This window comes from Lagopus muta, chromosome 6, assembly GCF_023343835.1.
Source record: "Lagopus muta isolate bLagMut1 chromosome 6, bLagMut1 primary, whole genome shotgun sequence".
NCBI lineage: Eukaryota > Metazoa > Chordata > Aves > Galliformes > Phasianidae > Lagopus > Lagopus muta.
Window position 1 is genome coordinate 6,939,204 of NC_064438.1, and position 16,255 is coordinate 6,955,458.

Consider the following 16,255-nt stretch of genomic DNA (forward strand, 5'->3'; position numbering starts at 1 on the left):
GCAGATCCCCTCAGGCCACTCGTACAATGAAGAACGTTCCCCAGTCCCTTGAATGTCTCTGGTTTCTCCTTGGCTGTTCACCTTGGCTCCCCTGTGCCATGCACACCAGCTCCCCCAGCCACAGTGGAGTCCCGACAGTGTCAAGAAATGTTTTGTAATCACCACTGCGTCAGAGCTCTGCTTCCTTGTTTTTATTTATCTTGGCCTTTTTTTTTTTTTCCTTTTTGTCTTCCCACAAAGGAAGTGGCTTTTGCCAGAAACCATGAAAGCAGGCATTTGTGAATTGCTCCTCAGGAATTTCTGATTCAAGGCACTTCTTTCTGCACTGTGACTGACAGCTATGAGACCCTTCCTTCTGCTTCACATTTCACTATTCCTCATAGGGCTGTTACTGCTGTGATGCTGGCAATGTTGGTGATGCTGGCAGTGATGGTGACGCCTGTGAGTCTGGCAGGGTGGTGGAACAATTCTTAGAAGGTCTTCTGGGAAGAGCAGGAGGATTGTTGGAAAATATCTCTGCAGAAATACACCACCAGAGGGGAACCAAGAATGACCGTTTGTTGTTGGTCTAATTCAGACACTAACAATTGACAGCAACCAAGCAGCACTTCACAGATCCCATTGGTTATTGATAGTGCCCCTTAATGACACAGGTACTCAGAAGAACGCCTTCTCTGGTGCTGTGCTCTGTTGGAATTCTCTGCATAGACTTTTCTTGAAAGAAAACAAAAAGGGACAGGATTTCTGGAGCTTAATTTCAGACAGCTGGAGGCACAAGAAGTTTTGCTGTAGGCTGGAGGAAGCGCATTTTATCTTGTAGGCATTTAGCTTTTCCCTTTTGGAAAAGGGGAATTCTCAGGGGAATTGGTAAGGTTTTGCAGCCAACATGGAGCTTTCCTCCAGATGTCCATTTTTGCCCTCATAAAGCAAACCAGAATCAGGCACATGGAAAAGCCTCCAGCCTCTTGCTGGCACCGCTGTGCTCTGTGTGCTCCTCCACGGCCAAGATGGGTCTGGGAATGTGCCGAGGGGAATTGGGAGCGGGCGGGGTGGAGGGGCTTGTGGTCAGGGGAGGAACATCTGGGTAGGGATATGAGAGATTCAGAGACAGCAACAGAGACTGCTGCGAGATTTGGCAGCACAGCTGCTCACATAGCCAAAGCAGAGCTCCGCATGAAGATCCTTGAACTTCACTTGGGCTACCTAAGCAGCCCGAGGGGAAAGGATTCTCACAGTGAGATGTTCTCAACCAGGTGTTGCTGCAGGTGGAGGAGTGCGAGTGACGGAGGTCCTGCAGAAACCACCCCCAGAGTGCACCGGATATTGCAGCAAGAGGAATTTGGATTAATTAAATTCAGTTCATTCATAAGTTCCTGTGATTTGGAGTTTTGTCCAGCTGGCTCTGGATGTGGAAGAGATGGTAAACATCAGACTCCAGCTTTGCTTTCTGCTCTTTGTTTCTCCCTGGGCTTGCTGTCAGCCTCTTAGCAGAGGTGTGAAGGTGGGGTTGTCCAAGGAAAGGTGCCCGATGGTACTGCTGGGCTGGGAGCTTTCTGATGCAGGGACATGTTGCTATAAACAAGGAAGCAAAGCAAACCTGGAGTCCTACAGGGTAGACATATAATCATGGAATCATAGAACCATTAATGCTGGAAAAGACCTCTAAGGTCATCATATCCAATTGTTAACCCATCCCCACAACTCACAGAATCATAGAATTACTATGGCCAGAAAAGACCACTGCCATCCCCAGGTCCAACCCCAACCCATCCCTGCCATAGCCACTACACCATGTCCCTCTGTGCCACATTTCCACACTTCTTGAATACCTCCAGGGACAGTGACTCCACCAAGCCTTTCCCACCAGCCCTGCAGGGGCGCAGGCACCTCATTCTTGGTCCTTCTCTTGGGGTGTTCATAGGGAGGGGACCCTCAGTGAACCTTGGGGATGTGGAGCAGTGAGGAGAAGGATCACAGAATCTCCAGCTGAGGCTAGAGACACCTCTAGGTCACCTGCCCCAGCTCCTGTCCCAGCAGGGCCAGCCAGGGCAGGGGCTCAGGCCCAGGTTTTGGTGGCTTTTAAAGACCCCACAACCCCACAGACTGAATAACCAGAGGAGCACAGCACTGGGAGTCACTGCTTTCTCTTTCATCTCTTCCCTTTCCCCAGATGAGGAGACTGCAAGAGTAGGAGGGACCCACATCCTAACACCACGGCCTCACCACTTACAGGGAATGTGGGGATGGATACATTGGGATCCAATGGAATCAGATGCTTTCCAGCCCATTTTCCCCAAATGTCACCGCTAGCATCACACTGCTCTTCAGCCTGTGTGGGCCATCCTTTGGCTTCTCAGCTTTCACATGCAGAGGAATTTCTTTCCTGCCTACACCCTGAATATGGCTGTTGTGGATGCCTGCTTCCTCTTCTGCATGTCAGTGTTCCTTGCCTCCAACTGCAATGTGCTCTGGGCCCTCACCTGTGTGCTCTCCATGCTTGTGTACTTCATGTGAGACTTGGGTCACTCCAAAGGCTGCTGAGTTGTTCTGGCAACTCTGTGTTTTCTCAGTTTCTGCTTTTTTGGCCCCTTTATGGTGGAACAGAGTGATTCTGCCATTAAGCTTAGGTTTAGTTCATGGCAGAACTGCTTAAGAGAGGCCGTATGCTGTCATCTTGGTGACCCTGACCTATCATGGAAGTTAGAACAAGATGATCTTTGAGGTCCCTTCTAACCCAAGCTATTCTATGATTCTATTCTGTGATCTTCCTCACTGTTTTCTTCCTCCTACTCTTTGCCATCTCACTTCGTGTACACTTCTTCCTCAACTTCTTTGTCTACGCTGATTTCATATTTGACATCTGCCTGCTGCTGGCCTCCATCAACAGCAGCATCAATTCAGCTCTTTACGTGCTGGTTAGGAACTACAGAAGCAGAGCATCCGCTGCCTTCATCCTCACAATTCCAGAGGAAAGGACATAAGAGAGAGACATAAGGGACATTTTCAGCTCCATCTGGCTTGGTGTCTGCCTGCACCACTGGCAGAGGACGCCCATCTCCCTCAGCCTGACCAGAGCTGGCAGCATCATTCAGCAACCAAATCTTTACACTGTCACAGGGTTTATCTGGGGAGGCAAGAGGGGACAGGCAAAGAAACAAGTGCCTGTGATCAGCACTGTGTCAGCTGGACGGAGGACAGACAAACAGAAAGGCAGACAGTCTGCTCTTTGGCAGAACACGTGTGTATATAGAGCAGTGAGCAGGATGTGCACAGCATTATGCAGGCTTTCCTTGGAGCCTGCCTTCTGATCATCTGCTTGCACTTGAAAGGATCTACTTGGCAAGGGAGTTCTGTAGCTGGGGAGGCAAAGGCAGCACCCAGGAGGGAGAGAGGGAGAGATGTCAGCAGAAAGCCATGCACGCTCTCCAGTGCAGCAGGAACTCTCTGAATTTCACAGGCATTGCAGGCATCCTGAGCAGGGCTCATCTCACTGAACTTTGCTGTCCTGGGAAGCTTTGGTTAGCTCCTGTGCACACAGCAGAATGCTGTGTTGGGAAGTGCCAAATGTCACTGTGAAGTTGTGGCACACCTAGTTTGGAATCAGACAGAAGTTCTGCAGCAATGCCAAGATTGTAGCACAGGATCCTAAAGATCACCTCCTGAACAGGCTCCTCCAGTTCAAAGATATGGCCATTTTAGGAACGGGGTTGCTTTAAAGTGAAATGAAAGAGGAACCTGATGGAGAGACAATCCGCTTCTCCCATAGGTCTGGCTTCTGAGATCTATTAGTCATTTCCTGTATGACGATTATTACCAGAACCCTGATGCCATCAAATACAATGAAATAGTTTTCTTTTTTATCCTTTTTTTCGAGAATCCCTGAGAATGTGAGAAATATGCTTTGTGGAAGGACCTAAGAAAAATGCTGATGGGTGCTGCACAGGCTCTCCAGGACGTGCTTGTGTCCAGTTTCCAAATGAGAGTTTGGGGAAACCTCGTGTGAAGATCCCATTGTGGGTGTAACAGCTGGCAAGATGATCTGAGTCTGCAGCACATCTGCTCCTGTGAAGATCTCCAGGCTGCGACAGGAAAGGTCAGACTTCTCTGGGTTACTTTTTTCAGCCTAATCAGTGTCTCCCTTCGTTGGTTTTGAATAGGTTGATCAATTTGCATCATATCTGAATGGAGAAGGATATCGGGAGCTACAAATCTGGTGGTAAAAGGTGGTAGGGGAATACAGACATGGTTGACTTACTGAAGGAACCCAGCAGCTGAGTATTATCAATTGTAACATTATGCACCTGAGAGTCCATATCAGACCCACCCCCAAACCCCCTCTCTCTTTGACATCTCCAGGGACAATCCCATCATGTTGTTATTGCCCTCCTTCAGACCTGTCTCATCCAGAGCTAGGAAGAAGGCATCTCCCTTGCTTTCACTCCTCGCCTCATATGCACTCCTGTACAAGGAATGTCATATCAGCTCCTCTCAACCCCCTTCCGCCCCTTCTGTCTCTCATTTCTCTTTGTGCTCCTCCATGTGAAAGGTAGGGCACAGTTACAACGAGCTGAAAATCCTTCTACAAGGGGTCATCAGATTTTCTAACACACCTCTGTCTCTCATCCCTCCAGCTGTGTGAGAGGAAGCTGGAGCAGCACGGTTTCACAATGAGCATGCCGCTCCCCACCGCAGGAAGAGCCAGCCCTGCTTGCTGGAGCCAGCCCAGCACGATAGCTTACAGCAGAGCTTGGCACCACGGGCTGCTGAGGCAAGCTGGCTCCTATGAAGACGACTATGACTGGACCCACTGTGAAGCCAGTGCTTTGAGCAAAGTCCCTGTCACAGTGCTCATCTGCCTCTGTGGGCTGGTGGGCAATGGGGCCATCCTCTGGCTACTCAGAACCCGCGTCCACAGGAACTCCATCACCATCTACATCTTCAACCTGGCCGTGGCCGACTTCACCTTCCTGTTCTCCATCGTCATTGCCCTCATAATATTTTATGGCCCACAGAGCTTTTGTCACAGTCTGGGCTCACAGGACGTGATGACAGTGTTGAACATGGCCATCACATTTGCTTTCATCTCTGGTGTCTACCTCACGGCAGCCCTGGGTGCCAGGACCTGCCTGTCTGCCCTCCCACAGCCCCTCTGCCCTTGCCAGAGCTCCTGGTGCTTGCCAGCACTCCTGTGTGCCCTGCTCTGGGCCCTTGCCCTCTTGCTCACCGTGACCCTCTATTTCTCCCCACTGATGCTAATTGCCTTTGTCTTCAGCTACCTCTTGTCAGTGCTTATCCTAATTCTTTCTGGTTTAGCCCTCTTTGCTAAGCTCTTCTGCTGCTCATGTCAATGTCCGCCGAGGAAGCTCTGCATTGCAGTCTTGCTTGCTGTCATCTCCTTCCCCTTCTTCACTGCTGATTTCGCTTACTGGCTGTTGCTAAGGCTGTTTGATTTTTCGGCTCTTGCTTTTGGCACCTCTCTCCTATTCGCATGTATGAACAGCAGTATTAAACCTGTCCTTTACTTTCTTGCTGGGTGCTGTATGAAGAAGTTCACAGTCTCCATGAGGGCTGCTTGCCAGAGAGCTTTTGAAGAGGTAATGGAGCCAGAAAACGTAGGTGAAGCTTCCCAAGAAAGCACAGTGGAAATGGATGTTTAACCCATTTGAACCTTCTGCTTGGAATCTTTTGGTTTGAATCTGGCCTGTCCAGCAGGGCTGAGCTGTCTCTGTTTCAAAAGGAGCTTGCGCTACTCTGTGGGCTACTAAAGCAGAGCCACAGAGGCTCTCAGTTCCTCATGGTGCTTTGCCTTGGGGCTTCTGCTGAAGGGTTGAGTGCTGCTGGGTATGAGGGTCTGGGCAAAACTCTTCTGCTTGTATCTCCATCGTGTGTGCAAAGACTGTGTGGAGACCTCCCATTCAGCTCTTGAACAGACAAGTGAGGCAAAAGAACCTCTACACCAGCAGCATGAAGGCTCCTTTGGGATGTTTCCAGCTCTTTGGACAAAGCTTTTGTGGACATGCTGAAAAGAGAAACATGTCTTAAAATCCTTGGAGCTGCTTTCCTGCAAAGACACTCTCCTCGCAGCTAAGAGCATGAAAAGAATGTAACATACTTACATTACCTACTCCACACTACTGAATTACATTAAATTACTTATGGGACATACTTGCACAGCATTTGCTGTTCGTAAAATGTCATTGGTTTGCTGGGGTGCGTTGCACATGCCTGGGGAAGCCTGGTCCATCAGAGCAGATCCTGTGTCTTCTCCAGGCAGAGGCTCAGGAGCAAAGTAAAGCTTTCTTTATGCAGCCACCAGCTGTGAAGCTCTGTGCATGTGAATAAGACCTGTAGACCCCAAGCTATGCAGATATGAGTGTTTGAGGATGTGGCTTGTCTCATCCAAAGACAGGCCAAGTGAAACAGGTGCCCCTCTGCAGCAGGCTCGCCCTCTTCCCATCACAGGGACACAATCTCTGCTGCCAGCCCCGAGGAACCCTGCCAGGCAGGTAACCACTCCTGGAGCACAATGCCTTATCTCCACACCTGACTGCCTGAAAATATCTGGAAACACCAGGGCTTTTTTGAGCAACTCATACAGAAATCACGATTTTAAAAATGTTATCCATGCAAAACGACTCTGGGAAAGGCCTGCAGGATTTTTGATTTGCAAATCAAACCTGTTTAGCTGCATTCAAAACTTTCTGAACGATGTCTCCCGTTTTTATTTATTCTTTTTCCCACTAGTAGGCACCTTAGGCAAAAAGCTACATATATATAGATATATATCTGTATATATACATATATATATATATAAGTATATATACACACTTCTGACTAATTACTGTCACCTTGTTCTCTGTCCTGGTAAAGGTACACAGCTTTTTTTGCTGTCAGGGCAAGGAGCTGTGCCTACAGTTGATGGAGGTTTATTTGTAATGACAGAGGCAGGGGAGGAGAAGCAGGCACTGTGTCACAGCAGGAACGCTGACATATCTCTTCCCTCTGGGAATGGCATCCAGCAGCACCCTTCCTAATGCCTAAGAGGGACACAACTCTGCCCAGCCTGGGGCATGAAGGCTGCTAAAGTGACTTCTCCATGGGATCTTTCAATGTGGCACTGAAATCATGGCTGAGTTACTTGTGTATTCCCTTTGCCTTACTTTAGGAACAAAACCATGGGAATTATAAGGTGTACTAAAAAAACATTACTTTACTGCTACAAAACAAAGGCTGTTAAGGATGCCATAAAGAAAGCAGATAGCCAGAGTTCTGATAGAAGTTCATTTCAAGTCAGATAATGATTTAGGTTGCTTCTTATGAAACCTGGTTGTCAACAGAGAAAACTGCGACAAGCTGCCCCCCAACCCCAACTCCTGCCATGCACTGGTTGCCCCCCACCAGCTCAGGCTGCCCAGGGCCCCGTCCAGCCTAGCCTTGGGCACCTCCAGCAATCCCATTATGTCCTCCACCTTCATCTTCCTGTGGCATTCAGTGTTCTGCTGTGCACAGGTGGTGATGGAATCAGCTCTCATCTGCTACTTTGCTATAGCTTTACAGCCCGTTTCACCAAGGGGATGGTGGGGGTGAGGCCTGGCAAGAGGAAGGTGGAACGGTGAAAGTGAGCTGAGCAAGGAATCATTAACAGCAGGGGCAAAATAGCAGAAAGCCCTCAGAAGTCTCTAGCATCCTGTGGCCATAATGCTCCTTCTACTCATCGTTCCACAGGTGTGGAACCACTCCCAGCCATGCCAGCCCTTTTCCTGGCCCCCAGGCTCCATCACACCCACACCCTGCACCTGGGATGCCAGCAGAATCTTCTCAGCAGCAGCCAAGCAGGCAGAGGCCTGCTCTTGTCTCAGCTTGCTTTGAGAAATCACCAGTGTTCAAATACATAACAGCACCGGGGCTTTGCCCATGCATCTAATTGCGCTCTTAACATGCATGAGATTACGTTTTGTTGGGTACACCGTGCTGCAACTGTGCTTTTATTCATTTAAATGGTTCCTCTCTCACAGTCTCATCCTTTCGCATTGTCGTCCTCATGGCTTATATTCTCTCTCATGCATTTTCCATCTTCTGAATCCTTTTTTTGAGTTATTGCCTGTTTGTCATCCCCAGTAATGAGATCCTCCAAGGAGATCTTCTGATTTCACATACTGAACACACAATAAGGAACCTGGTCCAGAGTCTCTCCGAGGAGAGCCGGTCCTGAGACCACAGGTAGACTTGAAACGAGGCTAGAGCAAGACAGTGAATGGAGGTGGAGGTGGGGATTCAGGCAGGTACAGCTCTTTCACAGCTCAGCCAAAGCCTGGGTACTCTGACCTAACACTACCTGAAGCTCATGGCCCTGTAGTCGGGGTGAATGGAAGGGGTCAGGATAAAGGCCAGCTGCTGCCTTCAGGACCATGGAAGGGGGAATCAGAGGGCCTCAAATTGGACAAGTTAATGTGCTGTGATGTTCACATAGTCCACTGTTCTGGCATCTGGCCCTAGATATTCCTGGGCTGGGACGTGTCTTTCACAGACCTCTCACTCTCTGCTCGGACAGCCCAGCCTGCATTGTCTGTCCTTGGCACTATGCTCCTCTTCCTTAACCTCCAAGCAGAAGACTCTGCTTGCCCTTGGCTCAGCAGGACTTTTCTTCTGTTGTTTTGTGACTATATCTAACTGCAGTACACACCAGAAAGTATGCCAAAACTCTGCCCCCAAGAAAGCAGGAGAAAGTCTTCCACCAGTGGGTGCACACACCAACAACCAGCAATCCCCACATGACAAGGCAAAGCTGTGGATGGGAAGAGGAAAAGGAAGGGGGTGACAGCAGTGTGACGAGTTTGTGAGGTGGGTGAGCCTCCTGACACAGCGTCTCGGCACAGGTCTGCTCTGCAGGATGAAGTAAAGTGGGGTGTTCTGGCAGCTCTTATCGCCTGGCAGGCCTGGCCCTGTGATGAGCCGTGAGTTGGAGGCTGGGCTCGGGCAGGTGGGAGATGCTGCCCGGCCAGGGATGGAGTTGGAGGCTGCCCAAGGCACGGCGGGGGTTGGGGTCCTGCCCAGCCTGGCCTGGGGCTGATGAAGGAATGTGGGCAGAGATGGCAAATGTTGGGAGCTCCGATGCCCCTCACTTGCCTCCCCTTTCTCGTCTTCCATAGGAGGTGGCGGGAGAGGGATGAGGCATGCCCCAGAGCAGGAGCTTCACCACGGCAGAGACCACCTCAGCACGCTTTGTGCTGAACTACACCATTTCTGGGTACACAGACTCTTGTGAAAACACCACGTCAGAATGCTTCACGCTGAATTATGAATATAAGGTCAATTTAGGTGTCTGTATGGAGATCTCTGTGGACTTGTGGATAACACGATAGTCATGCGACTCCTGTTCTTTCACGTGAAGAAGAACCCACTGTTTACACTCTAAACCTGGCCATTGCTGACTTCTCTCTGCTCCTCCTCTTTGCTCTGTTCGTGTTGTTACCTTTGAGCTTAACCATCTGTTCTCTCTTTTACAACATTTTTTTCCTATATGAAAATTTACATTGCAGTTGGATTTTCATGCCACTTTGATCTCGGCAGCCTGGGTCTCCTTACTGCCATCAGTGTGGAGCGGTGTGTCTCTGTCCTCTTTCCCATTTGGTATCGATGCCATCAGCCAAAGCACTTGGCAGGCATCGTGAGTGGGCTGCTGTGGTCTTTCACTGGGTCTTTGGTTTCCTTCACGTATCTTAGCTTTAACTTTGGTGAAGAACATGTGAAAACGTTTGGAGCTGTATCTGTTGCGATATGTGTGGCTTTTTCATTGATGATGTTGATTTCCAACCTGTCCCTGTTCATCAAACTCCAGTGCAATTTTTGGAGACGGCATCCAGGGAAACTATATTGCTGTCCTGATCAACGTGATCTTTTTCTTCGTTTTCATTATTCCTTTCAGTGTGGAACCTTGCAGATAGACTGCAATTGTTTCCCAAAGGCACCTCTCTGCTGCTGGCGATGCTGAACAGCAGCATCAATCCTGTCATTTACTTCCTGGTGGGCCGCTGCTGGCAGCGTTGCTCCCCGTGCTCAGTGACCGCTGCCCTGTGCAGAGTGTTTGAAGAGAAAGCGACCAGCGAGGAGGGGAGCCCTGCACCTGAGGACAGAGTGGCTGAGACCATGGTGTGAAACACTGCTGGTGAGGAGGTCTGGAGATGCAGAGCCTCACTGGCAGTCTGTGGGCTGCTGGGGTGACACAGCTGGAGCTTGATGGTGTGTGAAGCTTAAGGGTGTGTGGCACGGTGCTGCCAGTGCTGCCCAGCCAGGCTCTGCTGTGTATGGGCTGTGTTCCCCGAGGGAATGACTCTTCTTGCCCTGGTCCTGTGAATAAACTCTGATTCCTTGTGGTCAGCAAGTGAGTTTCATGGTCTTTGCGATAATCCCCTGAGGGAGAGTATGGCATGTAATCCCTGGGGGATAGCAGGACATCTCTGCTATTCAAGCAAGGAAGGGTTCTTCGAAAAGGATTGCACAAATGGGCAAATCAATGGATCAGAGTGGGAAACAAGGGTAGAGAAGCGGGGTAGAGAAGAAGACATGGGATTACAATTTAGGGGATGGAAGGGAGGGAGAGAGAAGGAGAGAGAGAGATGAGGAAGAAGAGAGGGAGAAAGAGAGCATGTGAAAGGAGAAAAAAAACCCAGTGAATTGTACCTTGGTACAGATGAATAAGATTTGGTGAGACAAGAATCTCTAATAGGTAAAACCCCATTTTCATCCCTTTCCAACCTTCAGATGCAATCTGTGAAGTGACCTGCCTGGGCCATTCGATAAGAGGCAGTGGGTGAAACCCTGATGCTGTCATACATCCACGTGCTGCTGTTCTCAGTGTGGGGGGTCTCCTGGTCCAGCACCAGGTACAGGCAGTAGAACCCAGCAAGGCAAAGCTGTGGGTAGGGGAAAGAAAACGGAAGGAGTGATACTGAGGAGCTGTGGGCAGAGATGGCAAGTGTTGGGACCACCAATACCTCTCATCTGTCTTTTCTTCCTTGTTTCTCACAGGAGGCAGTGGGAATGGGATGAAACAGCCAACCAGAGCAGCAGCTTCCCCATGGCAGAGACCACCTCTACAGACTCCTCTCTTTTCACTGATTCCTTGGATGCTGTGAGGGACAGGGGTAGGGAGCAGCTCTTCTGATGAATGACAAGCTTTGGTGGTTGACTTGTCTCTGTTCAGGTGGGGTGCTTGGCTCTGTGGCTTGGTGATGCATTTGAAGGCCGTGTGGCTCCTGATCTTTCATGCAAAGAACAGCACCTTCACTGTCTGTATCCTGACTCTGGCCATCGCTGCCTTTGATCCGATGCTCTTTTGCTTTCCATTTGTAGTGCGAGATTTTTTGTTTGTTTGAACTTCCCAGATTTGATTTTCACTACAGTTCATCTCACGCTTCTCTTTTGTCCCTTTAGCAGCGTGTATCTCCTGAAAGCAGTGTGGAGTGATGTTTTTCTGTGCTCTTCTAAGTCTATACCGATGCCACCACCACAATAACTTGTCAGGCATCATGTGGTGGGTGCTCAGGGCTTTTCCACCTGCTTAACTTCTATTTGCAGTAATTTTTACCCAACATCTGTCTATGGTGACACACACAGCTTTGTGGCCACCATCTCAGGCTCCTACAAAGACTTCCAGTGATGCAGATGCCATGTACTGGGGAGCAGAAATGCCCAGGCAGGGGTCGGATAGGAGCAGCAGGGCCTGGAGATGCTGAACCCTTGCAAGCAGATGGAGGATCCCCATCCCCTCATCCCAGTATAATAAATTCTTGTTCCCTTTGGTCAATAAATAAGTGTTTGTGGTTCTCTGGGAGCATCTATATCTGCCTAATTGGATCTAGGTATAAAGAGAAAGTATCTCTGGACCTTGTATTATTCACTCCAGAGAGCAAGAACAGCTATTAAATACTAGACTAACACAGCTGGAATCAGCTGCTATAGAAGAAAATTCACTTTTCTGACATTTTTCACCCCACAGTGACTTGAAGGTTTTTCCTGTATCTAATATAAAAAAATTATTCACCTGGCTCAGTCTCCATCTCTTGTTTTCATTCTTCCCTTTGTGTCTTCTCATTACGATTTGCCTTATCCTTAGTGCTGCCTTTGACAGTCATTTACATGTTATTTTCTCTCCCACATGTTGTGCAATGTTGAGCATTCCTGGTGCCACATAGGCCATTTGGTTATCAATAATACCAGAGTTCTTATGATGGCACCAGCCATGAAACCAGGAATTTAAAGATAAGATCCTTCAATTGGTTTCCATTTCCTTACCCAACACAGGAGGCAGAGAAGAATGGATGATCTACGCATTAAACTCCTCCAGCTGTCATTCCAAGGCCATGAAGTCCCTTTTGATAGCCCTTGATCCACATCTCTCCCTATATGGAAAAGCAGTAAGGGGACGTGGTCTGCTGGCTTTACCAGGCTAGGTAGTTTCCTGGTGATGTTCCTCACCTGACCCTCAGGAAGGCAGCAGACTCATCTAAGAAGAGGGCATGAAGAAGCTTGGCATGTTGGTCATTCCCAGGCTTCATGGCCTTGGACAGCTGGCGTTTGAGGGGCATATACTTAACAGCTAGCATGACATAAGATGCTGAGGAGAGGACAAAATCATGCAAGAATTTGGAGAGATGGGAATCAGCCAAGTGTGGAATAAGTGCAGAGGAAAATGAATAAAACAACCTAACAGAAAAAGAAAAGTAAGTGGAATGTTGCTACTTAGAATAACAGGAGATGGGCAGGCGTGGCTGCACAGTGACTGCGTGCATGTATGCCTATGAGAGGGGACAGAAAATGGTACAACAGGGAGACAGAGCACCAGATGGTGATGTAGATGGTGAGGAATTGGTCAACTTAGCCCTCAAGTGCTCACCTGCGCAGCTGAATTGAGCTCTCAAAGAATCTGGCATCTGTAATTTGCTTCAGGCTTTCACTTAGTTTCTCATTTATCCCATTGGATTTTTGGGAAGGTGAAGATGTTCCTATCTTCAGGTTTCAATGTGTGTTCTTTAGTACCAGCACAGCAGAGCAGGTTCTGACAGGAAGGAATGTGTTTACTGCGTGAAATAGGATGGGGTGAAGTCAGCAGCAACTGAGAAAGGGGTTCTTCTATGTCATGAGGCAAAGCCACATTTCTGCTCTGGTTGCTCTTAGATCAAGTGGGGAGCAAATCACCTCCCAGAAATTCCATCACTAGCGCTGTGCTGGTATACATCTTGAATCTTTGGAAGGCTTTTTATGCACTTGTACTAGGGCCAAATGCTCTTAAGCTAGGGATGTATAAACAAGCAGCCAAGAAGAGATAGAAGAAATTCTCAGAGGAATGGAATTTGTTTCATTTTGTCTTTCTTCTGAAATCAGATTTGACAGGGATTAGATTATCTAAGAGAAAGTATACATTTTCCCAACTTTTCCTCCAAAATGCACTTCCAGTGCAGCATCCCACCCCACGTACTGTCACTGACACCACGTACAGCAAAAGAAGGTGATGACAGTGCCTTCAAACGAGACACAGGCACCACAGAGCAATAACAGGTAATAAAGAAGGAAGATTGGCTCACCCCTTCCAACAACCAGCGATAGCTCAAGAGAAATACAATCTCTATGCAGAGAGATCCCTCCACTGCCAGCCCTTAAATGAAGGTGAGGAGGGGTGGATGCAGGCTCTCAGTCCTCCAGTCACTCAGGTGCATTGTTTGCACCTGAGCTCCCTGGCTTAGCCAGGCCTTTTCACCTGGTGCTCAACCACTGGTTCAGGGTTTGACCCAGTAATTCCACTGCACCCCACAAAAACCAATGGCTCATCCCGATGGGGTGAGGAAGAGAGAGTTCTAACAACGTGTCTGTGTAAGTTGTGGGATGGATAGGTGTTGGCCCCAGAGGGACAGGTCACTCTCCAGGTGCCATACTACGAGGAAGCAACGGTCTTCCTCCTCTTTCACATTCCAGAATTGCCTTTGAGCAGATCTGACCCACATTTTGTGATGTCATTACTTGACTTTGTCATCTCTATTAGTTAAAATCAAGCAGAGTTTGGTGTCAAGCTGACAATTCTTTTATACATGACTTCTTGCCTGCAGACACTTTGAAATGCTGTCTCCAGTCTGGGTAGGGCTGAGTGACCATGTCAAGCTTTTAAAGCATACAACTTGTAGGGCCTGAGGTGGGGTTTTTGAAATGTTCTCACCAGCAAGCCTGTTTGCACTGTTTTACCTCCCCTGCTCTCCTCTTCATCTGATCCCAAGTTGCTCTGTGGGTTGTGAGACATCACTTAGCTGTGAGCTCACGAAACCCCTAAATAGTGCAAAAGAAAACTGTCTAGAGGTATTGCCTCTCCTCCCACTCCCAGTTAGCTGATTCTGACTCTCCTCCTTCCAACAGGACAACACAGCCTTCTCCCTGCCTGCTTCCCCTTCCTTCCTGTGGCACTGTTATGCTTTCCACTGTGCTAGTTCAGGGTGGAAAATCCTGCCAAGGATGTCCATTTCATTGCTGACTTCTGGACCACAAGAAAGCACTGCAAATATCTGCAGATGCCACCTCTGAGAATGCCTGTCTCACATCACGCATGGGTGCCTGCAGATGTCATTTACATACAAGTGTCACCTTTTAAACATCCAAGGGAAAAGCCAGAAGGTGTGTTTGCTCTGAACGGCGCTTGTCTTCATGCTGGGTACATGTAGGGACAACCAGGATGGAAAGCTTTTCACAGCGTACGTTCCATAGGTTTTCATCAGTTGATGGCTTCTTCTGAGAAGATAAACATTTAGCTTTTAATAGAGCTTGTTTTCCATTTAAAAAAAAAAAAGCCTTGAAACATTTTTAATAATAAAGGAAATGAGCTGAGCCTCTTCTCTCCCAGTGATAAAATCATTACAGATATTAAAAAGAATACATTTTAACATGCTTTCAGATAAATGGACGGCCTCTTCCCCCCATCAGTAGAAGCCAGAAGCAAAGAAAATCTCACTAAAAACAACTGATGACATAGGCCTGGTCTGAATCAACTATGTGTATGATGCAGAAAAATCTCATTAAAAATTAAATAATAATAGAAATGAGACTCAATTTTTCGGCTTTCAAAAACTGTAAAGAGGAAGTAAAAAGCAACCACAGATGCTGGGGTGACCACTATTTTTAAGTGGTATTTTTTCAGTATTTAAAAAAAAGGCAAATGAACAGAGAAAAGGGAATAGACAGTAGAAGAATGCAGCTTCCCTTAAGAAACTAATTGCAGATGAGAGTACGAAGAGGAAATCAGCAAGCTCTCTCATAGAAAATGTCTTGTATTATCTTATTCTATTGAGTTAGGTTAAAAGAGCAAATCTTGTGTGGAGTAATAGTCTAACATTTCAAACAATCACATCTTATGTGTCCAGTCATTGGGGCTGAAAAGAATTTCTTGCAAATTTCTGATATGTACTTATCTTCCCTTTTCTGTTTTATTATTCTTTTTCTTTTCTTTGAACTTATTTCTTCCAGTAAGTCAAGACGTGTTGGATGCCATGTTCTTATCGTCTGGGAAGGGAAGAAATAATAAATTCTTGCTGCAGTTAAATGCAGGTACTTTTGTGCTGTGTTGGAGAAAGCTAAAATGATACACAACTCTGACTCTGTATTTACTTGAAATGCAAGAAAACAGTGCATGCAACACAGTGCATGGAGTTGCAAGGCAAATTGGAAGGGGATGGAGCTCTTTTCTACTACATTACACCCACAGTGTGAAACGCTCCTATTAACTAATAACTATTAACTAATTAACAGAGACTTCCAGAACATGAAGCATTTCACTATTTGAAATGCTCACATTAGAAAGCAAAGAATCATTCACTGTACAAGCCACAAAGATTGCATATGTTGCTGATGTGCAAATAGTTAAAATTAATGGAGCTGGACTCTCTTCTGGGAATCTCTTATCTGATTTCAACAGGAAGGTCATAGATCCGCCCTCATCTTCAGAGATCTGTGTAAAAAAAAGTGACTGAATATTAATGCTCTGAAAAACAGAACTTAATATTGAGTGGTAAACTGAGCAGGATTCCTGTGATGAGACGCAGCCACCAAGGCATTTCGCCTTATCATTTAATAGCTGCTGAGAAGAAATGCAGTCCTAATGTGGGCAGAGCCTCAAGTAACTAGTGAGAGGGCAGGTGTTCAGAACGGGGACTGCTAAGGTTGGGTGGGACGGACCTCCAGCAGTACCTCAGAGTTCTTCAGCCCTGTGAGCAATCAC

The 16,255-nt window shown here is 47.6% G+C and overlaps 2 protein-coding genes across 2 annotated transcripts; both read left to right on the plus strand.

The window, feature by feature from the left end:
- The first annotated feature begins 3,979 nt into the window (after positions 1 to 3,979).
- LOC125694989 (mas-related G-protein coupled receptor member B4-like) lies at positions 3,980 to 5,667 on the plus strand. Its single transcript, XM_048948962.1, has 2 exons — positions 3,980 to 4,093; positions 4,632 to 5,667. The coding sequence occupies exon 2, from the start codon at positions 4,668 to 4,670 to the stop codon at positions 5,655 to 5,657; it is 990 nt and encodes a 329-aa protein (XP_048804919.1). The 5' UTR covers positions 3,980 to 4,093; positions 4,632 to 4,667; the 3' UTR covers positions 5,658 to 5,667.
- Positions 5,668 to 6,461: 794 nt separating this feature from the next.
- LOC125694990 (proto-oncogene Mas-like) lies at positions 6,462 to 10,307 on the plus strand. The gene is given in 6 exon segments (XM_048948963.1): positions 6,462 to 9,333; positions 9,336 to 9,398; positions 9,401 to 9,509; positions 9,511 to 9,867; positions 9,869 to 9,928; positions 9,930 to 10,307. Coding segments are annotated over 6 exon segments (975 nt in total). The 5' UTR covers positions 6,462 to 9,173; the 3' UTR covers positions 10,156 to 10,307.
- The last annotated feature ends 5,948 nt before the right edge of the window (positions 10,308 to 16,255 follow it).